The sequence below is a fragment of the Pollachius pollachius genome, assembly GCF_949987615.1.
Source record: "Pollachius pollachius genome assembly, chromosome: 8".
NCBI lineage: Eukaryota > Metazoa > Chordata > Actinopteri > Gadiformes > Gadidae > Pollachius > Pollachius pollachius.
This window is the reverse complement of record NC_136941.1, coordinates 13,716,147-13,741,379: the sequence shown is the minus strand read 5'-3', so window position 1 is coordinate 13,741,379 and position 25,233 is coordinate 13,716,147. Positions and strand designations below refer to the sequence as shown.

The 25,233-nt window shown below is 43.8% G+C and overlaps 1 protein-coding gene across 1 annotated transcript; it reads left to right on the top strand.

The window, feature by feature from the left end:
• Positions 1 to 766: 766 nt before the first annotated feature.
• slc9a8 (solute carrier family 9 member 8) lies at positions 767 to 24,556 on the top strand. The gene is made up of 16 exons (XM_079741355.1): positions 767 to 1,043; positions 1,278 to 1,462; positions 5,623 to 5,703; positions 8,471 to 8,529; positions 14,034 to 14,117; positions 14,953 to 15,054; positions 15,427 to 15,461; positions 16,169 to 16,312; positions 19,181 to 19,322; positions 19,835 to 19,940; positions 20,046 to 20,162; positions 20,524 to 20,606; positions 20,708 to 20,819; positions 21,250 to 21,470; positions 22,132 to 22,278; positions 23,122 to 24,556. Exons 1-16 carry the CDS (start codon positions 859 to 861, stop codon positions 23,233 to 23,235), a joined length of 1,917 nt encoding a protein of 638 aa, XP_079597481.1. The 5' UTR covers positions 767 to 858; the 3' UTR covers positions 23,236 to 24,556.
• The last annotated feature ends 677 nt before the right edge of the window (positions 24,557 to 25,233 follow it).

Sequence of the window (25,233 nt, the reverse complement as noted above, 5' to 3'; positions counted from 1 at the left end):
GGAATCCAGTTTAGGACCATGATTGCCATCAACCAATCGTCGCCATAAATATGTTGTTCGACTAATGTTTCATATTCTAGGGTTATTACTAGTATAGGTTAGTCATAAACATATTGTATGTTTATGAGGGGGTTGTCTGTGTGTGTGTGTGTGTGTGTGTGTGTGTGTGTGTGTGTGGGTGCGTGCGTGCGTGCGTGCGTGTGTGTGTGTGTGTTTGTGTGTGTCGGTGTGTCGGTGTGTGTGTTTGAGGTCAGCATATAGATAGATAGCTGTGAGATTCTATCCAAATCACAAATTATTGCATGGTTACTTGGCGTATTGTGTCATACCTTTATGAATGTGATATTTTCACAATGCATGTGACTGTTATATGTATCATTATGTATGGAGGTGTGGAAATGCGGAAAGTAGTCCACAAAATAAATACCCTTGCAGTGAAAACCATTTTTCTATACATCTCTGCTGCGGGCAATTAAGAGGCATACTAGAAACAACATTACCCACAAAGCAATGGGTCTTGAAGGTATTATAGGCAGCTATGGGTATTGAAGTACTAAAATAGGTATAACGGGTTCCCGAAATATACGTGTAACTATGTTGCGAGAATTAAATTCATAATTACTTACTGAAAAAAAATGAATAATTTTAACCATCATTGGATGGGCACTTATATATGATTTATGGATTCTCTATATACGGCTCATATAATGTAGGACTACAACCCCCACAAATCGTAACCAGGAAGTATTTGTCTTGACTATAGAAACACGACTACACTGACTGGTCGAAATGGAATTTGAAGTCTTACATGCAAAATATAACTAGCCCATATTTTTGTTTCAACGCGTTAATTTAAGGATGCATGATTCCCACTTTAATAGTTTAGTATTGCTTTTGCTACTGTCTCTAAATCCACGCGTATGTCTCCTGGATGGAGTTCAGAGAGAAGACCCTTCGGACCTCCAGGAAACACTTGAAACGAGAGAAGAACTGGGAAATGACATTCTCCATGAGGAAACAATACAGGATATAAGCGATCCACAGTACGGAAAGTTTAACTATTTACGTATCTGATAGAATACTTCGACCACTGTCATAGTCGTTAACAGCCAGAATGACGAATGATAGCTAATGTATAACCGAGTATCTTATAACATTGGCCGATAGTCTGATCTGCTTTCAGATCCTTAAGAAATAGTTATCATGTAGCAACTAGCAGCTACTGTTTACATGAGGTGGTGACTTCAATACAAATCCTAACACATGTCCCTTTACAGCAAGTCCAATTACACATATAATAACAGCGATGGAACCCAGCATTTGGAAGCACTGGCCACCCGGCCCACAACGCCTGCTCGACCCCCAACCCCTAAGAACATGTTGCCCGTGCAGACCGGGGTGAAGGCCCAAGAGGAGGAACAGTCCAGTGGAATGACTATATTCTTTAGTCTGCTGGTAATTGGTGAGTAGTATACCAGCCTCTTGAACAGGCTGCTCTTGATGTGTTGTTAAACTTTCTACGAGAGTCAACTCAATAGCTGAAAGACATGGTGCACTTTATCACCTTGACCCACCAACTATTTGGTGCAGTAAAGTAACCAATACATTGTCACACCCCCTGAAAACCCATAGTTTGCAGACAACAGGTCTAACTCTATGGGCCCTATTGTAACGTCTGAAACGCAAGTGAGAAGCGCCAAGCGCAAGTAGCTTTGTGGGCGGTTCTATGGCGATGTCGCTAGTTTACCGGCGCAAAAATGACTCTTGCGCCCGGCGCAAATCTAAAAAGGGTTGGTCTGAAGTAGCCTAATTACCCGTAGGTGTGGTTTGGGCGTAACGTGCAATAAACCAATGAGAGTGCCAGCTCTCATCCCCTTTAAGAGCCATGAGCGCATTTGAATCTGACGAGTTGATATTTTGACAGCGCGTCTGCAGTCTCCGATGAGACAGATGCAAATGAATTTCAAACTTCAAATGGCTCAGTTTATGGCCAAATAATATGGCCTGATTAACACATGGAATAAGGTTTTCTTCCACAACTTCAGAAATACTGAGTCCTCAAATAAATTTCGGCAAAGAAAACTTATATGATATAACATATCATATCATGTAGTGAGGTCAGCACTACTAAGTAAGTAACTGGTTATATTTAATGATATACGCAATACATTATAAACATTGTTTCTTATCAGTATTGTATGCATTATCGTTATCGGCTTGTGTTCCTAATATGCATGTGTCCCCCATTAATATACATTGCCATGGACTGTATTCTGCGTCACGTGTTTAGTTTGCGTGTGTTTAAACAGGTGGACGCACACACGCACGCCCGCATTCATTAATTCTTGTACACATACACACACGCGCGCCCGCATTCATTCATTCTTTTTAACACTCACTCGCGGTAAAACAATGTTTTCTCACGATCAAATACTCATCAATCCTAAAAGTTATTGGCATGTACACGATGTCTGTGTCAAGAAAATATGTGTTTGCTGTACGGTGTTTGCAGATGCATTGATTTAAAAGTACAACTTATTACCGCTGTATCAGCTGTTCTTTCCCAAATAATTCACCAAGAATATGTGGCTAGGTAGATGAGAGAAGCAAAGTGTATGCGCGAGGTGCAAAAGCAACTTTATGCATGCGCCCTTAAAATAGCATCTGAACAACGCGCCACTGACTTTAAACCAGGTATTTCCTGGTTTGCAAAATAGCACCAGGGAATGTTTGCGCCAGAACACGCCTCCTCCTTTTGCCGAAGCGCCCCTTTGGGCGCAAGATCATTCCCTAATTTACCGACGCATGGCGCAGGAGTGAAAAGAACGCTCTGCGCCAGTTGCAAACTAGCAATGACACATGCGCCACTGATTAAGTAAATTGCGCCGGATGCAAGATAGGGCCCTATATCCGTTCTTGGAGAGGGCAATTGACCAGGTATATTTCTGGTTTCAGCCTACAATTTAGTATTGGGGTTTACCTATCTAACGGTCCTCTGCCGGAAACGCAACTCACATTATGTTCTGTTGATGACCCCATACACCATCATAGGGTTAGACGAGTGGAGAAAACACTGTGGCTGGGTTGGCCAGGATCCTTAATTAACTTCTGGGCCTTGCTCAGACATCCTCTGGAGTAGATATCTAGGATGGCTGGTAGATCCCTGCCTGTGACATATTGGGCAGTGTTGACCACCCTCTGAAGAGCCTTTTGGTTGAGGGCGGAGCAACTACCATACCAGGCAGTGATGCAACCAGACAGCAGTAATAATCAGTGACTCATCCACATTCTAGGGTTTCTGTGCCAAAAAGGCACAATAGGACATAATTACACACATATACACTCACATTTCAAATTTGGAAACAATTTGGTAATGTTTTGTTGGGACTGTCCCAAAGTGACACAACAAACTCGCCTGAGCTGTGTTGGCCGGTGGTAGCCTTGATATGAGATTGAGCGGGAACTTGTAGCATCATGGTGTATAGTATTGAACCACTTGTCTCCTGTTGATTTGGTCAGCAGAATTTATCATTATTACTTTACTTACTTACTAACTTGCTTACTATACAATGCAACATACTGTTTTATTGGAATATGATACTCCTGCTTACCAAAGCAACAGGACCACTATTTTCTTTGGACACAGTGAAGTTTAAAAACCCTCAAAACCACAATAAATCTGCTTACTGTGGCTGCTGCACTCAGGAAGGCTCGAGCACTAAAATGGCACCGCACACATCGGAGTGGTAAAGACGAGGAAGCCGAGCCACATGACAGAGTTCTCCATTTACCAGTGAATAAACACGACAGCCTCCCTCACAAATGACCAAAAGCTTTGGGTAGTGTCAAGTTCAGAGTTCGGGATACGAGGAAACATGATTGATTTGGCCTGTTGGGGTTTTTGGGTGTTGGTACTGTGCCAGCGGAGGTGGGGTTTGAGAGGAACCCAAACAGACACAATAAACATATCCCTTTACATGTGGCCACTAAGTAGAGCAGAATAAGAGGGGCTGCCCACACACACCCGTTTAATTACCCAGAACTTCACCAATCTTGTATCCTGAGCCCAGCCTAGAATAATGCCCAACCCATTAGCCTTTCTAACCTTATACCTAATCTAATCTATCTCTTTAATATACTGCCTGAACTCTTTCTCTCTATTATGATACAATACTAAGTTTTACTAAATAGTAACGTAGTACTTATTTGGAGGATTGAACCTTAATGCTAAATGCAGGTGATTCATCTGCATTTCAAGCTGTCTTCGCAACTTGACACCCATGGATATCTGGTAACGATGGAGAACAAACAAAACACAAATGTCATTCATTGTGTAGCTCTTACTCTGTGTTCACACCAAAAGCGAATTGAGCTGCCAAATCACCGGAAGTCATTCACTTTCTATGGCCAAGAGCGACTAAAGCGACACAAGCGTCAAACGCTGCCAGCGGCCAAAGATGAGCAACCAGAGCGACCAAAAAAAGTTAAAGACGGCTGAACTTTATGCAAATTACTATGACGTGTTTCAGTGGCAAAACACTGACAGCCAATTGGAATGTAGACGTTCTTCGCTTGCGTGGATCCCAGGGAACACCGAACACTGGCACTTTGGTTCCTACCTACTTTTTTGGTTCCTACTGACTGTACAAAATGTCGACTGAAAAATGAATCGCGGCTGTAGCTGGGCACCCAACTTTTGTACGATCCGAGCCTTTTTCATTTCAGAGATCGCAACAAAAAGGCTCTGGCCTGGGCGGAGGTGTCACGCGTGGTTGGTTGGTCTGGTGTGTGAGTTAATAATTAGTTAATATTAGTTAGTTAATAGAACGTTTCAGATTATTGTAAAATAGGCGAGATACATGCCTGCCAACCGAGATTCTAGCATACTAATCTTCCTTGCTCTGAATGGGACGATATCGTTTTCAAATATTGAAAATACATACGTTGTGCAAGGGAACAATACGTTGTGCAAAGGAATAATGCACGCATAATAATGCAATAATGCAAATGAATAATGCACGGAACAAACGTGTCACTTCAATGCAGTTTAATAGAGGATTGATTCGGCTCACACAGGACAGTAGCCTACAAGTCCACACAGAACAAGGGAGACAAGTATGACTGGACATACACAAAATACATCACATTAAAACTAGACACCCGTTGATAGATAGATAGATAAATATGTTCCATTATTTGCCTTGCGGAGCCAGCCAGTCCTGTGCACGTATGCAAATTAGCCATGTGCGCCAATGTCAATTTGTTTGAGTGAGCGACGAATGAGTGCAGATCATGATTTGCCGACGCATATATATATATATATTGGACGGGAATCACTGTCCTACTTGCTGTCGAAGCTCTTCACTCTTTGATATGGCTGTCTGTACTAAAAGCATACGGCTCCTTTAAATGCGTCTGCAAAATTGAATTGTACGTCATGAGCGACTTGAGCGACAAAAGCGAACAGTAATATTCGCAGCGACACTTTATGAGCGACCAAAGCGTCTTTGCAGCGCAATTCGCTTTTGGTGTGAACGCACAGTTAGTAGATACTAAAGCAGAAAAGAGCTTTATAACATTTAATAGTATCGTAATGCTGTGGTTTGCATTCTTGTTTTGTAGGTATCTGCATCATATTGGTGCATCTGCTTATTAAATTCAAGCTAAATTTCCTGCCAGAGAGTGTGGCCGTTGTTTCCATTGGTAAGTATTAATCTTGACATCACACACACACACACACACACACACACACACACACACACACACACACACACACACACACACACACACACACACACACACACAGCTGATGACACAGTTATTGTTAGTTTACTGCATAAACATGAATCTCAGCATGGGCCAGTGGTTGATGAGTTTGTCAGTTGGTGTGACAAGTCTTTTCTTCAGCTTAACATCTCAAAGACAAAATATATGGCCATTGATTTTAGAAGAAACCAATCTTGTTCTCCACCACCTACATACATAAATGGAAACTGCATAGAGATGGTTGACCAGTATAAATATCTGGGAACAATGTTAGACAATAAACTCAAATTTGACGTCAATACTGATACTATTTGCAAGAAGAGGCAAGAACGATTGTGCTACCTTCAGAAGCTTAACTCCTTCAATGTCGATAAGGTTATGTTGTCTTTATTTTATAAATCTTTTATAAAATCTGTTCTCACTTTTTCTTTTATTGCCTGGTATGGGGTCATCAGCCTTGGGGACAAAAACAACCTCAGCCATATTGTGAAGGTGGCTGGGAAGTTGATTGGCTGTCCACAAGTATCCTTGCTGAACACTTATGAGAAGCAGGTTACTCAGAAAGCAATGGCTATATTGGACTGTAAAAATCACCCCCTTCATTGTTTATTTGAGGCCCTTCCCTCAGGCCGGCGACTAAGAGTCCCTCTTTCTAAGTCTAATAGGACATCCCAAGTGCAATTCGTTTGCTCAATTTGCACAATTCTTTGCACATACCTGTAAATGTATTTGAATCTGATGACTAGATAAGTATGACAGTTGTTAAACTTATATTAGCCTGTGTCTATCTCTTTGTCGTGTGTCCTTGTGTATATTGTGTTTTTTATGTGTACCTGACTGCAAGACAAGTTCCCTTTTTTGGGGCAATAATGTTAAACTGAACACACACACACACACACACACACACACACACACACACACACACACCACAACACACTGACCAACTGACCTTATTAATACACATTGGATGAACTCAGAATGAGATAGGCTCATATTTAATATAGTAACCATAGTTGACATTGCGACCATTGTGCTTTCTTACAGAACTGGTATGAGCAGTTCTCTTATTTAACGTTAATTTCCCTCCTTTCTGTTTGTGGTTGAAAAGCATTTTGTCCATATTGGGTCCGACCTATGACCCTATTCACATCTTGGGTTATCCGATCACGAGTAGACAGCTTTAAGTACAAAATGCTTTTTTTCTAAATTTCCTTATTTTAGCAGTGTTTAAGCAAATGTACCCTTGGCCACATTGACAGACAGCCTGCTCAACTGACAGCCGCTGCTTAAGCAGAAGTATGTGGTCATTTGCATGCCAACGCCGTCATATTTAGTAAATCCAAATAATCAGATCCTTAAGCCGACTTTGTCCACCACGTCTAAACATTTCAAAAGCCCATGGAGATATATTAAGGGTGGGTCAACCATCTTGGGAAATTTGATATGCTAATGAAACGACTTGGTCTGTATTGTTATGATTTATTTTTATTTTTCTTCTTCTTCCTCGGGATGCGTGTGGAGACACATTCTAATGGCAGGTGTGAACTGACACACTTAAGGCTGTCCACGTGAGATCGATAGTCTTGAGACGTGTGTTGAAGCCGACTGTGAACTGGGCCCGTGCCGCTGTAGACCACCAGCATAGTCTGGCAAAAAAGAGGGGGTTGTGTTAAACATGATTAAAATTGACTTTTTGTTGTTTCTTCCTCTTTCGCTTTTTTTCCCCATCTAATGTCATGTCTTCTGGGGAAATTTATTTAGTTTCCTCTTTTTTTACGTTCCCACAAGCAATTTCTGCATGAAAAGTGACGATCACTCGAACCCACCGCCAGGCCTTGGCCCTGACCCCAACAGTCCCCCCTTCCCCTTCCTTCAGCCTGTCCGGCATGATGTATACCAGGCAGGGCTCGTCGCTTCTAGCATAGAAGAGAGGACCACTGCTAAAGACAGCTAACCACACGGTTTATTACAATCCAGCAGCGACTGCCATTCCTCTTGTCTTCCTCCCTCTATCTCTCTCTGACATCCTGCTCATTCTCTCTAAGCCCACCTCTATGTCGGCGGGGGGCTTGTGAAGCTTCCAACCTTCTGAGACACAGATTGGTTCTCTCTGGGGTTTTTTTTCAGGCCCATGACATGCGCCTTGTGTTTCACGGCCTCCGTTTCGAAGCATTTTAATTTCTAATGAGTTGTGTAACGAGATAGAGCTAAATACCTTGCTTTCAACCCAGGGGAGACAAAAGCTCTTCTGTATTCGGTCCCTAATCTAGAGGAACAATACGACCAGAAGTTTCAAACGCACCAATGTGCTTTCAGCTCTGCCCCTATGTTGATATTGTCTCATTCTTTTGTTAAAATCTTTCTAAATAACGCTGGAATGTCAGGGGAGATTGTTGAGTGTTTTCTGTGACCTGTCTTAAATGCCATTTGTTTGACGTAAATTGAGAAAGTGTTTCTAGGTAAAAGGAGAATGGTGTTCTAGGTAAAAGGATTGCTTAATACCTGGCCCACAGCAGTTAATACCTTGTTGTTGAATGTAGTTGCCAACTGTAACAATCTTTGTTCTTAATTGTAATTTATTGCATATAAAAAGTAGCTTGTAAATAACAGCTCATTCATTAATTTGAAGTTCATTGTGAGTGCTGTGTTACGGCTGAATACATGTTAATAAATGTCCTTTTTCTTGTCCTTTCCCGTTTTCTAGGAATCGTAATGGGAGGCTTCATCAAAATAATAGAGTTTAAGGAACTGGCCAATTGGAAGGTATGGTAGTTTTTAGGAGTGTGCATCTCTATTATAGGACGATCCGATATGTGTCTAGAAACATGCGCTACAATACGATTCAGGGACGATACAATTAAATATGAAACTATTTGATTGGTCTGAATATTTTTTAGTAGTAGTCATTTTTGCAAATGATGAGCGCTTTGTTTGGTCGAATTCTTTTTTTTTAGAGCGATTTATTATATATAATATTGTTTTTTTTACAAATGAGCCATTGCCTACTTTCAAATATATATATATATGGGGGACCATGGAATCTTCGATTTTTATATTTGTTTCTTTATGGCATGGGGAAAAAATGGAAAACAGATGTATAATTTTAGAACTACTTGCTGTCCTACACAATTACAAATAGCGAAGCTTTTGTCGATATTTCCCTTCTCACAACTCTGGATGGTTGTCACCTACTTGTGAGACGCAGACGTATGTGCACGCACAAACACACACACAGATCCGCCCACTTCCTTGAATTCCAATTTTCGGATCCATATGGAATCGGAATGTTTGAGTTTACAGTGCTGTGTTGATATCAGGCTAAAGCTTCACTCAACCGATTTGCAACATTTAAATCGGTGCATCGACCGATTCTTGGTCATTTTAAATCGATTCAGGGGCCAACGTATGGATGTAGTCGCATCTATGTTAATCCAACCGGCTACCGATTTGTACCAGTGAATCGCAACACCCCTAGTAGTTTAGCTTACTTAGTTTTGCTTTGCTTATCTGTTAAGAGAGACATTACTTCTGTGATATTAGAACAGGCTTTACATTCTGGGGAGCTGTGTGGTTTGCCTAATCCACAGTTCCTGGTCAGAATGAGGTGTGGTCGAGCCTGTCTTCGATATCTTGATGAGATTTAGCTTGCAAATCCTTGTAAACCTGTTTGCATAGCATCATAATCAAACAAAATATCATTGTTTATCCAGCCATGACTTTATATAGTTGTTCCCAGGCCCCAAGCTTTTGTCCATAGCTTACCTCTCCATAGTGAAACAACTTCTACCCTTCAAGCGCGCTTCTTGTTCTGCATGTGAGGCCTCCTCTATTTATTTTTTTCCCTCCTGATTCTCACAGCCTTTAATTAACATTCCTTGTTCTCTGCCAGTCAGCGAGACGGCAAGTGAGCAATAGAGAGATGGGGAGGTTATGTAGTTGTTTCCGCCAGACAGGGGCCCCATTGTCCGACGGCTCTGGGGGCCCCTGGGTGTTGCTGAGTCATCTGTCCCAGTAACCAGAGTCGGGTTCTCCCCCCCCCCCCCCCTTTACACCTCCACCACCAGGGCCCGTGCTGGTTTATCGGGGCGTACTTACGCCCAGGTGCCTCTAGTGATGGTTGGCTCTGCCTTGTGAACTGGCACCGCAACCGCAACACTTATCTATAATTAATTTCACCTCTTATTTACCGTAAATGGGTCAGTCCCATCGTGGTATGCATATCAATCGTGAGGGTTGGCGGTGTGTAAGAACCATGTCAAAGTGTAATGCATAATTGCGGTCCCTACAAAAACGGTTGTGTTATTGGAAGGCACCTGGGAGCAAAGAGCAGTGTAAACTGTTCAGAGAGATTGTCAATATTATCCTTTCCTACCACAAACCCTTTCCCATTGTTTGTGTGTCACATTTGCCTGAGGCGTTTACTGTACGTATTCAAACACAGTGCGTGTTTCACCCACTCACTCACCTGCTAGTTCAGCATGGAGCAAGTTTGTAGATGGCATCCGTCTCACTCACTCATTCACTCACTCACCCTACCCTCTCACTCACCCTCCCCATCTCACTTACTCACCCTCTCACTCAGCCTCTCGCCCAGCCGTATATATCCTTGGGTCTTGGGGTTATTCTTTAACCCCGACCTTCATCTGGTGCTGCTAGCCTTCGGTCGGCCCACTCTACAGATGTGGAGGACGTTCCAGGACTAGCCACACAGTCCACAAAAAAATCCCCCACCCCTCTCGGCGACCACATCCTGTCATGAGGGAGCTCTCTCTGCCAACTGCCCTGTTTTCACTCTAATTTGCTGCCAAATCACTCTCTCTGCTCCACTCCCACCTCTCTGAAACATAAACATAGGTTATACGGCCCACCTCTCCCTCGATTCCCCCCCCCCCCCCCCCCCCCCCCCCACCTTTGTGCTCATGACTGATTAAAAATGTGTGTTTGTGCCTGTGTACTGCTTCTGCGGAGCCCACCATTCCCCTCTGGTATTCCTGTATCTGTTCAAGCGCACCGGAGCAGCGAAAGGTTTTTAATAAAATCCCCCTGTGCCCAATAGACAGTTAGACACACACACACACACACACACACACACACACACACACACAGGGGGTGGGGGCAGGGGAAAGTGATTTTAATTGTGGTTTCAGGGGGCTTTTTCCCAAGCGGTTATGTCACTGCTGTGTGTCAGCAGCTGCACGGGGGCTGCAGGGAGTTTACTCCTGGGCTGTCTCCATCAACGTTTCTCTCTAACATGCATTCTGCTCATTTTGGTCCCTCCCCTAACAAGAAACACACAAAAAAACACAAACGGAGTAAACACAATGTAGTTTTGTTTTTTATTACATTTTTGTAAATGTGTTTTATTTATGTATTCTGGCTGGTATTGAGCAGCATCAGCTATACACAGTGTTTCCCTTGTGTGCATCCTTGCTCGTTCATGTGCTACGTTGGTCTTCACTGGTTACCTGGAGCGATACCTGATGTTCATGCTCATGAAATAATTCATAATCGTCGCAAGGGAATAGTCAGGCGGGGGTTTAAACATGAAACGACTCGTGATTACTTTACATCGTGTCGCTTCTCCGACCTCGTTTTAAGGCACTCAAAACGACCCTTCTGTTGGCCGAACGCTGTGCGTTTATTCATGTGTCGGTGCAAACACACATTGCTAAGCATGTTCCTGTTAAACATGTGCAGGGATGCGTGCAGGAGTGCATCTGTGTCTGTCGAGAGCTGTGCTGCACGCATGGCCGGCTCTCTAACAACCTCGTCTGTTCTCCGTTCCCTCCGCGTATCGTGCATATTCAACACTGCCCTTTCACTTCACCTAGGGCTTCAGAGCTAAATGTCAGATAGGAAAGTGATAACCCGAAAGTGTCTCGGGTACTTTTCCCTCATGCTGTTCTGGCTCAGAACAGGGCTTTTCGCATGACAGTAAACATGAGCGGTCCGCGTACAGTTAAGGCTATGAGTCTGTTTTGCCTTATTTGACATACATATATATTAATGTTGCGGTTATTTATATGATTAATGAAAATGTAAAGTAGATGAAACCCTATTAACAAACTTAATTTTATTACCAGGCAATTGCAATTGTACTTCAAATGAAGGACTTGAAGGATCAATTGACTGGTTCTGCTCCCAAAAATTTGTATTTTCCGACCAATTTTTAAAAGCCAATATTAATTTCTGATAGCTCCTCATTGTTACGGTGTTTAAAGATCAAAGGTTCATGAAGCTCTTTCCTTAGACCAAATAAAAATAACTCAAATGAACGCCATCCCCACCCGACCCCAGTCCTCCTACCCCAACGTTCTCCATCCTTCACCTCGTGTCTGTCCACCTCATTTAGGCATTTAAAAAAACTCTTCCTTGCCCTGACACCGTTTATATACAACCCTGTGAAAGTACGAGTGGTCGAGTTTGAAGTTATCTGTGCAACTATCAGAACAAGGGGCTGTGAATCTAGTCTGACGCCCACTGATCAGTCCCTCCAGAAAAATGCGGCGTTTTTTTGTGATTGTTGCGGCCAAAAATCCTTGATTATGGGGCATGTTTTCTTAAAAAATGCAATGAAATATGCGGCATATTTATGCAATTTTATGCATATTATGCCCCGCATATTATGCGTGGAAATCGGCAATTTATGCGGTGAAAGTGCGGCATATTTGAAAAAATGCGGCCCCCGCATGAATATGCGGACTTTGGCTGATTATGCGTTGAATTATGCGATCGCATAATCGCGTTTTTCTGGAGGGACTGACTGATTATGCTATGGCGACCTGGTAAGACACAATGGTACGTGCAGAGTCTTTTGAGTCGTCAGCAAGAATGCGAGGTTTAGCCTTACTGAAGATGAACCGGCCTTGACAACCAAAACATCGCTGTCAATTCTGGTTCAGTGCTTAATTTCACAACAACCTAAATAGGAATAATAACCAACAAGTGAACAACACTGAACAATCACAACTAACTCCTACAAGACACTGAAACATTATGCAGTAGTTGTCAAAGCTTAAACTGTGTAACCCCATCACTACAATATTCTGCTTACTCGCACTCACCTATTTGGCATGTCATAAATAGTGAATCAAATGTCACAGCCGATTAAATGTTCGTGCAACCTGAGGTTTTCCTTCCTTATACTAAACAGGGCATTTAGGAAGAACATTTTGTTTAAATCCGGCAGATACAGATTATTTAATCGAGTTTGAGCATTTCCGACATTGTGTACTTTACCTTTACTCATGGGATCGGCGACTCTGGCTATACCTTCGATTAATGTAACGTTTGGTTTTACAAAGAAAACATTGACGCCAGAAATTGACATCATTTATGATCTATCCTTGGTGAACACATTTTTTTGTGGATTTTGATTGTAAAATATTATATTTCTCTGTCATATTTTGTTAATAATTAAATATAAGACATAAATATTTGAAACAAAGCTGTTTTGACATTCTTCGCCCTGACCTGAATCCCCCTATGCCCCTATGCTCACAGAGCAGCCCCACCCCCTTGCCTTACTCTTATTCTCACATGAATAACCTGCCCTGGCGCATACAGCAAAATAAGGAACTAAAACCGTATGGGAGGAAGCTCTCACAGAGTCCCCTGTTCTCATATACAGTACATCACAGGGGAGGTCACACATTCCCACCCGCATCCATTTTAACCACATTTATTTTAGCATCCTCCATTAATGGTCAAAAAAGCCTGAGAGATTTCACTTTCGGCGTAACGTACCACATGATCCATCAGCATGGACAGATACACTCGCAGCACGAGTGTAATGAAGTGACACATGATGCCTACGCCAGTCCCTTTAGCTGAGCACCAACAATGATTACATTATTTGCTGCGTGTGCATGCGCCCGTGTGCGTGCACGTGTGTCATTTGAAGTTTCTTCTAATCTACTGAACATGGTGTGGTTATAGTTGTTATTCTTCCACTACAAGCTATTAAAAATAAGTTCAACCACTAGAAATATAGAAACATGTGCTCCTCATTTTAAGGGCAATTTAAAACATAATGGTGTGTTCTCTGACCTCTTAATGCGATTAACCCTGAGCAACCTAAAGTTCTGGAATTAATTGTGCTTTAAATAAAATATAATTTGTAAAACAAAAGTGGCCCTTGTGACCATGTGACCATTCATCCCCAAGCATTAGCTTGGTCCCTTTAGACCGTGCGATGCACCTGGTTCTGTTGTACAGGTGTGCCAGGCCTAACCCCATGCTCCTTTTGTCTCTTTGTCTTTTAAAAGGAAGAGGAAATGTTCAGACCCAACATGTTCTTCCTCCTGCTCCTGCCGCCAATCATCTTTGAGTCGGGATACTCTTTGCATAAGGTGTGTTTAAATCTTGTTTCCTAGCAGTGTGCGACGGTGCGCTGACTGAGCCACTGGAGACTTTTGTGATGTGCGCCGTGCTGTAAGTCGAGTTTTTCCTGTATTTTTCAAAAACGACTCGTTCATGAACAATTTTCTTTGACCTCTTGTTAACGTGACCTACTCCCTGGTCTTCCCGACCGCAGAAACCATTTTTTCATTTCCTATGAAGCTCGATTAACCGGTTTTGCATCCAACCAAGTGACTCCACCTGTTCTTAACCTGAGAGCACAGCGAGCCGCTGAAGGGAACACACACATCGGCCTCATCTCATTGTGTATCGCTGTTATCTGTTCATGATTTGCATTCCTTTCATAGAACCCCCTCGGTGAACACTTCTCCCTGTTGTTGCTTCATCATTTTGCCTTGCGTTTATCGAGTATCTGTAAGCCGGGCTAGTGTTCCGCTGTGTCAAGCGCCACGCCATGTGAGTACATGGCGTGAGCGCTTGAACCGAATGGTTCACCGATTTATAAAAAGTAATAAATATATTGTAAATACTGACTCAGCCAGAATATAGAGCCAAAGTTTAATGAAACAACACTTTCTGTCCAATCCTGGGTTAAAATTTAAAGATAAAGTATGTAAGTTATAGTACAACCCTTTGCTCTGCAGCTAGACCTATTTTTGTTATCTAACAGTAAAGTACTCTTGTGAGAACGAGCCAGGCCAGCAGTGCTTTTCCGACCTGCACTCACTGGCCGGCCGGATGTTCAGATGAGTTCAGATGACAACCCTGAACTCATCGCGTTATCATACAACCCTTATGTATGATAACGCGTTCATGTTTGTCCAGGGCAACTTCTTTCAGAACATTGGCTCCATCTGCCTCTTTGCTGTGATCGGCACAGCGATTTCTGCCTTCATTGTTGGAGGAGGCATCTACTTCCTTGGACAGGTGTGTGGGCAGCATGTATTGTAATATCGTTTAGAAGTGGGATATCATCAGGCGTGGTTGTGATTCACGCATTAACCCCTGGGAGTGTCACTAGGTCGGGCTGCGTTCCTCCCCTGTTTCCCAATCCCTATGCGGCCCTTCTCCAGTGCAGCAGAAATGCACTTCCCCAATACAGAGCAATGATTTAACAGGCGTTTCCAGTGTCTGTTTCAGTGTCAATCGGCCCTTTTAGATATGCAGTTTTGTTTTCATTTGAGAATAATTCTTGCTATGAGATGTCTTTGCACCTGAGCTGTGTCTGTGCTCCTCTGTGATGGTGTCTATGTGGAACTCAAAGCCCCCCCCCCCCCCCCCAATACATTTCTCTCCAAGGCCGACGTGATCTACAAGATGAGCATGACGGACAGGTGAGTTTTTATGGTGCACCATGATAACCATACTGGCTTTTTGAATGTTGAAGACGCACCCATGTTTCATGAATCATAAGCAAGTAAACTGCCAATCACGACAAATGACCTAATTGTTTAAATATAACCAGTCCTCCGGATTGAAACAGACAGCGTAGGAGGTGCAGCGGTGGCCTTTACTGCCATGTATTGTGCTGGTAGATGTTTCCTGGAAAGTTTCATAATTAGTATTTAGTCTGTACAATAACAGGTCATAGTTTCCAAGTAGGGTACCGATAATGGTTACAATTTAAAAAGTGTCCTCGCTAGAGCAGTTTGTGAATACCATGCTATAGTTGACCAAAAATCGCATTAGTCATTTCATCTTTTCCGTTTGTCTATTTCTTTTTTTAGTTATCCTTTAATTGGGTTTTAGGTTAAACATCTAAAATATGTAGCTGACAAGCTCACATCGGGGCATTTCCCTTTTTTTGATTAATATCTGACCTATCATGTCAAATAGTTAATTCAATGTAGACTGGCCACTCCGCCCCTTTCAGTTTCGTCACCACCCGGTAGTTGTGCTATAACATAGGACTGCTGAATCCAAAAATATCCACAAACATATGAGTGTAGTGTACATCCTTTTGCCAAGTCTCTTTGATGTTTCACTAAAAGCCTACTCCATAGCAAAGTCCTTCTGTCTTTTGTCTGTGTGTTCGCCGTAGCTTTGCCTTCGGGTCACTGATCTCCGCCGTGGATCCTGTGGCCACCATCGCCATCTTCAACGCCCTGAATGTGGACCCGGTGCTCAACATGCTGGTGTTTGGCGAGAGCATCCTCAACGACGCTGTGTCCATCGTCCTCACCAAGTAGGCCTCGCCCCAGCCTCCTTCCTCCTCCTCCACCCTCCTCCTCTTCTTCCTCCTCCTCCTCCTCCTCCTCCTCCCTCCTACTTCTCCCTCCTCCTTCTTCACCTGCGCCTCCTCATCCTCTTCTGACTCCGTCTTCACCTTCTTCTCCTCTTCCTACTCCTTCTTCATCTACTCTACTTTTGAAGCCCCAGGTTATTTGTCGACATTGTCTATGACGAGATGTAAATGAGCTTTGATATTTGTTCAACTCAACTCTCACATGAGTTGATTACACATTCTGAAATTGGGCAGTTGGCCCTGAATTGACACCCATAATATCCCAAACAAGTTTGAAGCTGCGCCCATATCTGTAATTTGCCCAAACTGGCTAGGTAGCCTTCTCCAGACCCTCTAGTGCCCACAAACTAACAAATCCACCACTTTAGATTCTGTGTTCACATGTGAGCACATGCTCACAGACTGAGAGACTGAGGTAGTTACAATTTAGTGCAAACTTGGATGCTGCGTTATAGGCAGTGTTATAATTCAGAATTTTGAATTCAGAGCAACATTTCAATAAGTCGCAACAGTAAGTTTAGGAGGGTGTGTTTTTTTCTATCTTAACTTTAACATAGCATATACATTCAGTGTTTACCGTCCACTGCCCATGCTGACGGTCCCAGACAGAGACTGAGAGGCAAGAAGTTAGTACTGTTGTATGTTAAATGTTATTTTAGATAGATTTGTGTTCAGTTGACCTTCCCGTCTATGTACATTCTTACATCCAAAAACTGAGCACTTCCATGGAAGTGATCCATGGAAGATTGTTCTGAATCAGAATTCAGAATTATCCCACTGCCTAAAACGCCATAATTTTAATGAGTCGCTTTAGTCTCCCAAGTCCGTGAGCCAGCGCAGTGGCTTGTTAACACAGAATCTAAGCTTGTGGATTTCTTCCTTTGTGGGCGCTATTCGAGGAAGCTACCTAGCCAGGGCTGTTTGTATGCGCTTACCTGTGTCGGACAAAAAATACTGCTATGGTTTCTGCCATACACCTGTTAAGAATATTATGGATGTCACTGAATGTCCAACCAACCACGCGTCTACATCGCGTGGTTACGCGTCTACATCGCGAGAGGTGAATTAAACAAAGGTCATTGCTGATTAACATCTCAACATAGACAATGTCATCAATCAACTTGGGTTCCACACACGCGCACAAGAACGCACAAACACACAGTTAGGTTATTTGTAGGACTTCTAGTATATCTCGTTATTATCCTCAATTTTAGATCATATTGATGCAATTAGTTTGTATAACCTCAGACTACTCTGAAACAACTAATCAAACTCTATTATTGAGGATTTCTGAGGGCTGCACAGACACAACTAATAGATCCAATAACCATTCATAGTGCAAAGTCACTTATTCAATATCTCTAAAGTGGCAGGTACGCTTCGGAACCAGCACGCCTAAGCCCAGTAGTGAGGGTGCGGTAAATCCCAGCTCAGTTCCACCGCCGACTGTACCCTTATGGTAGGGCAGGGTTTATGCAGTACGGCGATAGCCGCGGCAGCTACATAAGCATCGTGACCTCATAGCAGCCCGACACTGTAACCTGCTAACAAATCCACATAAAAAGAAGAACGCGCACAATCAACAAAGAGCAACAATGTAGGACGTCCAAGAAGGACGGCAAACTTTTGCGCGACATTTTCTTCAGTAAACAAAGCTTTCGCCGTTGTCCAGAAATACCTTGCGGGTAATGCGTTTGTCTCTTATTATCCCCCTGTCGCACGGAAGTGCGATTCTGTCGACCAATCAACGGACGGCGTGTGCAGCTCGAACTTGCCAGCACCCTTTCAGGCGTCTCGGTACCCCAACAGAGGAGAACTGTGAGACGAGTACGGTTCAATACGGCTCAGGATCACGCCCACTTTTGGCGGTGGAAACGCACCTTTGCAGACTGAACCGACCCACATCCTCCGGTGGAAATGTGCCATTAAGCTCTCTCCTTCCCTTTCTTTCTTTCTCACACTCTTCTATGTAGCTTATCTTCTCCTGTATCTCTGTCTTTATTCGTCATCGTCTCTCTTTCCATCATTCCCGTGAGTGACAGCAACCTAGAAGGGAGAGGAGGGCGATGAATCACGTACGACGCTGACGACACCAGCAGGCGTTCCTCACCTGCACTAAATTTTCACCACCAAATCAGATTGTTTCCCGTCGTTATCTCGGATGTTGCTCAACGGAACTCTAGTCGCGCCCGATCCTTGGCCGTGTTACCTTCCCGCTATCTGTTTCACGGGGCTAGGCACATTCATTCATGGCACTTTTGACAGGTTTTGATTAAGAAAATAATTTCGCTACGTGATTGCAACACAGAGACTCCCGAGAAACACGTTTGGCTGAGACCTGGCGGGTCTGATGTTTTTTTATGTGTGTCACCTGTCATCCTGTCCATTTTTTTCCCCACCCTGTCTTCTTCACACCTGCCCTAATGTGATCAACCTCTCAGGTGTCCCACCCCTGAACAGGACAAACGGGGATGAATTATTAAAAGGCCGGCTCATTCACAAGCACCCTTGCACTTTGTCAGCTGTTATCGCCTCATTTCCAATGGCCTTCCGGGACAAGACGCCTCGCCTAACCTGGCCATGTCAGTCACGCGATCCGCGCAGGGCTAGCCGACAAAAGGTTAACCGTTGTGTGATTATGCGGTCAGCTCGGTTGTCCTCGAAGGCCTCAGCAACCGCTCCATCTAGAGGCGGACCACTGTATTGCAGCAACACGTGCATAAAGGTGCCCTCTGAATGAAGGCACTTTCTCCGTACGTCTAAGGTCTAACTTTTCTCCTGGCATGTGCCTGTGTTTTTCTTTTTCAGTACAGCCGAAGGTTTCTTCTCCCAGTCCAACAGCGCCACGGTTTCGGGCTGGCAGACGTTTGTGCAGGCGCTAGGCTACTTCCTCAAGATGTTCTTTGGTTCCGCCGCCCTGGGCACTCTGACAGGACTCATCTCTGCCTTTGTATCCATACTGTATGTGTGTGTGTGTGTGTGTGTGTGTGTGTGTGTGTGTGTGTGTGTGTGTGTGTGTGTGTGTGTGTGTGTGTGTGTGTGTGTGTGTGTGTGTGTGTGGTGGCGGCTTTGTGTGCCAAATGGTAAATCAGGTCATCTTGATGTTTTATATAGTGCCAGGGTTTGGCATCCAAGTCTTTAAAGATATTAAGAAACACCAATATTCCAGGAGAAATATTGTATATTAAAGGCTCAACTGAACTAGTCAGGCAACTGAAAGTGTTTGCTATGACATCTAGTCATACTATGAAAATGATTGCTATGTGCCTAGAAAATGAATTATGGCCCACCATTTTCAAACCTTTTCACTATACCTCCTGGTTTTCACTACACCTCCTGGTGTAGTGAATGGTTTAGGTGTTACACCTAAACCATTGCACATTTTGAAATGGATGGATAATCATTGTGTGTCTAATTGCTGGGATCTGCACCCATGTTTTGACACCTTAACTTGTGGACCAGTGTCTCAAACACTTTGACCTCAGGAAGACTCCTTCCCTGGAGTTTGCCGTGATGATCATTTTCGCTTACCTTCCCTACGGCCTGGCAGAAGGCATCAAACTATCTGGTGGGTAACACCCATGTGATCAACACCAAAACTGATGCCGTTCCTGATGCATAAAATCAGCATTTTTGGAGTTCTTTGTTACTGTCTTTTTTCCCCTGGCCGCAGGCATCATGTCCATCCTGTTCTCTGGGATCGTCATGTCTCACTACACTCATCACAACCTGTCCCCGGTGACCCAGATCCTGATGCAGCAGACTCTGCGCTCCGTGGCCTTCATGTGTGGTGAGTCACCCTGGTGTCACCTACTGTCTGGGGGGGAACCTGAACGTTAAAGGGATGATGCAAACTCTTAGTTCAGTGAGAAACATATATTTTCTACCTTTCTTGTATATAAAAAAAGTGTTGTTTTGAATCGCACCGTATGGATGACATTTAAATATCACTACTATGCTATGACAAAGAGAATTCTGTTCTATTCTAAACAGTGGCTTGGGCTCACCCGGGATTTTTGTCATTCGTTGGGAAGATTTATCGTTTGATTGTTTTTTGCAATCCTTCCTTTTGCAAGTACCTCTTCTTGAGAAAAACGTCGGAATAATCCTTCCTTTCTTCCAAATTGTCTTTGTTTTCTCCCCGCCTACAGAGACGTGCGTGTTTGCGTTCCTCGGCCTCTCCATCTTCAGCTTCCCGCACAACTTTGAATTCTCCTTCGTCATCTGGTGCATAGTGAGGACTCCCGCCACATGCTACATTCCCCCACCTTAAACGTTGTTCCCTTAACTCTGTGTGACCCTGAGTGTGACTGAGGCCAAACGTTCTCTCCCAAGTTCCTGGTGCTCCTGGGGCGAGCCGTGAACATCTTCCCTCTGTCGTTCCTGCTCAACTTCTTCAGGGAAACCAAGATCAGTCCTAAGATGATGTTCATCATGTGGTTCAGCGGTAAGCCAGTTGGACAAAAACCATCATGGCGACTATTTTGCCCCACTATTGTGACTGTTTGTTATTCATTGTCGGTATTCAGTTAATATTCTTATGTGCCGGCGGTTTATGAAAAAAAACTATTTGAACAAAGCAACTGCTTTCCATTTGAAATAACGGCATGCAAAGTGTATTCTGCTTTTATAATTGCTGCCCTTTTTTCTGTTAAGAAATGCAAATGTGACCTTCACGATTCTTAATTGCATCACCCGAAATCTCTATTTTTTAATTAATATGCGATTTAAGGGGCAGCCCGAGCTGTACATGTCTTTAAACAGGTCCACGACGAAGGACCCTGTACGTCCTTTGTCACATGACGTCAGCCTCCAACCTTTTCAATGGCGAATTGCACCAACATGGCCCCTTATCTTATTGTCGTCTCATATCACAGGTCTTCGCGGGGCCATCCCTTACGCCCTGAGCCTCCACCTGGGCCTCGAGCCTTTGGAGAAGCGGCAGTTGATCGGGACCACCACCATCATCATCGTCCTCTTCACCATCCTGATCCTTGGGGGAGGCACCATGCCCCTTATCCGCATGATGGACATCGAGGAGAGCCAGTCACGCAGGAAGAGCAAGAAGGACGTGACCCTCAGCAAGACGGAGAAGATGGTGAGGAACAGAGCCGCTCTGGGGTTCAATGGTCGATGTTTGAGCGCACACAGCCGCCGGCACGCACGACCGCAGCCATACACAGCTGCATGTGCACCCACACACACTCTCACACACATGCGCACACACTCACACACACGCACTCACTCACTCACTCACTCGCACACTAGTGCTGTCAGGTTGGCCCTTAAGCCACCAGAACGTGTCAGCTTTGATCAACTCATCCGCAACACAGAGTGTAACTGAAGGTTTGGGGGGGTGACGGTCACTCCCGTTCTATTAGATCTGCAGTGCATAAAGTGCAAAAACTTTTTCAAACTCAAGTTTGTCACTGGTTCTGTAGGCAAAACCGCTAGAGGAAAGCCGAAAGGCTCTGGCCATCTACGAGCTTCACAGCTACTTGGGATCTTAAGGATCCAGATTGAACCACATGAAACGCCAGCGACACTGTGCCCAGTCTTTAATCACATAGTCTTTACTATCAGTGCACTTTGTTTGAACTCCTTCGTCTTCAAAGCCCAACATTGCACCATTAAACATACATCTATCCCTCTCTCTTCCCCCACCCCGCCTCTGTATCTCTTGCCTTTGCCTCTTCTCCCCATGTTCTCGGATTGCCACTCTCCTTTGTTTTTCCTCTTCTCCCTCCCCTTCCAATCAGGGCAACGCGTTGGAGTCGGAGCACATCTCGGAGCTGACGGAGGAGGAGTACGAGACGCACATCTACCAGAGACAGGATCTGAAGGGCTTCATGTGGCTGGACGCAAAGTACCTCAACCCCTTCTTCACGCGCAGACTCACCCAGGAGGTAGGTGGTGGTGGGTGGGGGTGTCTGTGTCTACGTGCAGAGAATGCCATACAGTAGGTGGTGGTGGTGGGTGGGGGTGGCTGTACGTGCAGAGAATGCCATACAGTAGGTGGTGGTGGTGGGTGGGGGTGTCTGTGTCTACGTGCAGAGAATGCCATACAGTAGGTGGTGGTGGTGGGTGGGGGTGTCTGTGTCTACGTGCAGAGAATGCCATACAGTAGGTGGTGATGGTGGGTGGGGGTGTCTGTGTCTACGTGCAGAGAATGCCGTACAATACTGTTAATGGGCCTTTCCAATGAGCCACCCCCCAGGGGTTGAGCCCCCTGCTATGCCATTGGTGGAGATTGGGGTCAACCCCACCTCTGGGACCCTGCTTGCGGTTCTGGTGAAGGAAGCTCATTGGTTGGGCTGGAGGCGTGGCCTGAGAGCTATTGGGGGCGAGATAAAAGTGTCAATTGGTTTGTTGTCTGCCACAGCAGGCAGTGAGGGGAAGCATACTGTAGATGCTAGGGGAATATTGGTTTACTATGTAAATGTTTCAATTAATTATTGTTTGTTCGTCAACCTATTGTTCAAATAATCACAACTGTTATACCTATAGGATCTGATTAAAATATCCATAGCTATTGATAGGAGCATGACTCTGCTTTAATGTAAACGTCCTGGTCTTAAGTTTCAAACACCTACAGCTCTTTGAGCTGCATGATCCCAGGATCCGCGGTGCCGCGCGTACGAGTGTGTTCCACATGCCCCTGCATCACCGTGCCTTACTGCGTGTGCGTGTGCGTGTGTGTGTGTGTGTGTGTGTGTGTGTGTGTGTGTGTGCGTGTGCGTGTCCCCCAGGATCTGTTGCACGGCCGTATCCAGATGAAGACTCTCACCAACAAGTGGTACGAGGAGGTCAGACAAGGGCCCTCTGGATCCGAAGACGACAACGACGAAGCCGAGTTACTGTAACACAAAACACACAAATCACACATTTCAGGGGACTGTACTGGATTATATGGGACTGTGTGAGCCTTATTTGGTTCAATGGGAATTTACGGGGTGTCTATCTGAACTAAAGGGGGGGAGAAAATGGTGGTTGTGTGATCGGTGAGTCTCGTTTGAACTCTCGACGGAGAGTTACTTCATTAGAAAAAGGGCGTTTACGTCTTTTATTTTTTTGGTTTTCCTAAACAGTTAGACATTGTAGTTGATGGCACTAGAATGGACCCGCTGTGATTGTTGGGTTTATTTTGTTGCTTTTTAACTAAATAGAAGGAAAGTTCTTAATGGAATCGGAGGGAAACCTCGGAGAGGGATGTTCTCCACATAAGCAATACTAGTGCATCTCCTCTCCTCTTATGTTTTGCGCTGCTGCACACTTTCTTATGCTATTCCACTCTATGCATGTCCTTTTTTTACATTCCACTTTGAAGTTCATCTTTTAGAGAACAAAACAATGGATTAGGTCTATTGGAAGGAACTCCCCGGTTTTATTTTGTTCTGTTAATCCTCCCCGGTGGTTTTCGCGTAAAGGTGAAAGTAGGATACGGGAATGCTGCTAATATTCTCCCGTTTCATATCATCTTTTCTTTGAAACCATGTTCATAAGATTGTGGCAAAGGAATAAAACGCTTTGCTTTAATTTCCATGTTTTGAGTGGGAAATTCAAGTGAGTAGGCCATTGTAACCGATCGAGGGGGAGCAGGTGGTTGCTCTGGTAACCAGGTGGTTGCTCTGGTAACCAGGTGGTTGCTCTGGTAACCAGGTGGTTGCTCTGGTAACCCGGAGGTTGCTCTGGTAGCCCAGGGTCCAGGTGCGCCCGGTTCCCCTTACGCTCGGTGCACTTCCGCCATGTACCCAATTATGGTACGCCATCATTTTATACTTTTTTTTGCACATATCCATTTAGATTCATTTGTGTGCTTCTTGTGTCCTGGAAAGGTTGTGTTTCCTGCCCAAGTGTATGTGGCAGGAAATGATTGTCTTATTTTAATGAGCAATGTGAAATTCCAAAATGAATGAATGATTGGTGATGGTGAGGGAGTAATTGTTTATTTCTAACTGTATTTATTTTTTCTATTTATTGGTCACTCTTATCTATGTGATCTTGTATCGTTTCTTATGAGCTCCGTGAGCAGTACAGAGTTATAATAGAGATTTGTATAATAAACGGTGTTGACTAAATTACCTACTGCAATCTTTTCTCACCCTCAACTGCCAAACCCCATGTTTGCTGACAAGGAGATACAAATAGTAAGACCAATTATTATATCTGGTAATTAATTATATTTGGTTACTCTTTGCTTAAAGGATAAAGCAATTAGCCATTAACTAACATGAGTTCATTCAGAATCAAGCATTATTTATAGCATTAGCTTGGGATAGGTTTAGATGTAGTGTTAGGGTTCACCATATTTAATTATGTATGAATGAATACCTTAGTGAACATGAATACCATTATTAAATGAAAACTAGACCATTGGTTAACTGTTAATAAACTGTTCATTCATGTTTATTACTGTCTTTGTTAATCATGAGAAATCGTTAATTAGTGTACTCTTATTGTTAAGTGTTAGTTAAGTGTTTATACAGTGGGGCAAAAAACTATTTAGTCAGCCACCAGTTGTGCAAGTTCTCCCACTTGAAAAGACGAGAGAGGCCTGTAATTTTCATCATAGGTAAACCAGCTATAAGAGACAAAATGAAAAAAAAAATCCAGAAAATCACATTGTCTGATTTTTTTAAGAATTTATTTGCAAATTATGGTGGAAAATAAGTATTTGGTCACCTACAAACCAGCAAGATTTCTGTCTGTCACAGACCTGTAACTTCTTCTTTAAGAGGCTCCTCTGTCCTCCACTCGTTTCCTGTATTAATGGCACCTGTTTGAACTCCTTATCAGTATAAAAGACACCTGTCCACAACCTCAAACAGTCACACTCCAAACTCCACTATGGCCAATACCAA

Bases quoted from the DNA above. Each gene is read 5' to 3' on its own strand.
- slc9a8 (XM_079741355.1), top strand. From the start codon at position 859: ATGCATGATTCCCACTTTAATAGTTTAGTATTGCTTTTGCTACTGTCT. The intron at 8,530-14,033 runs GTATGGTAGTTT...GTCTTTTAAAAG, and splicing joins AGGAACTGGCCAATTGGAAG to GAAGAGGAAATGTTCAGACC. The intron at 21,471-22,131 runs GTGAGGAACAGA...CCTTCCAATCAG, and splicing joins TCAGCAAGACGGAGAAGATG to GGCAACGCGTTGGAGTCGGA.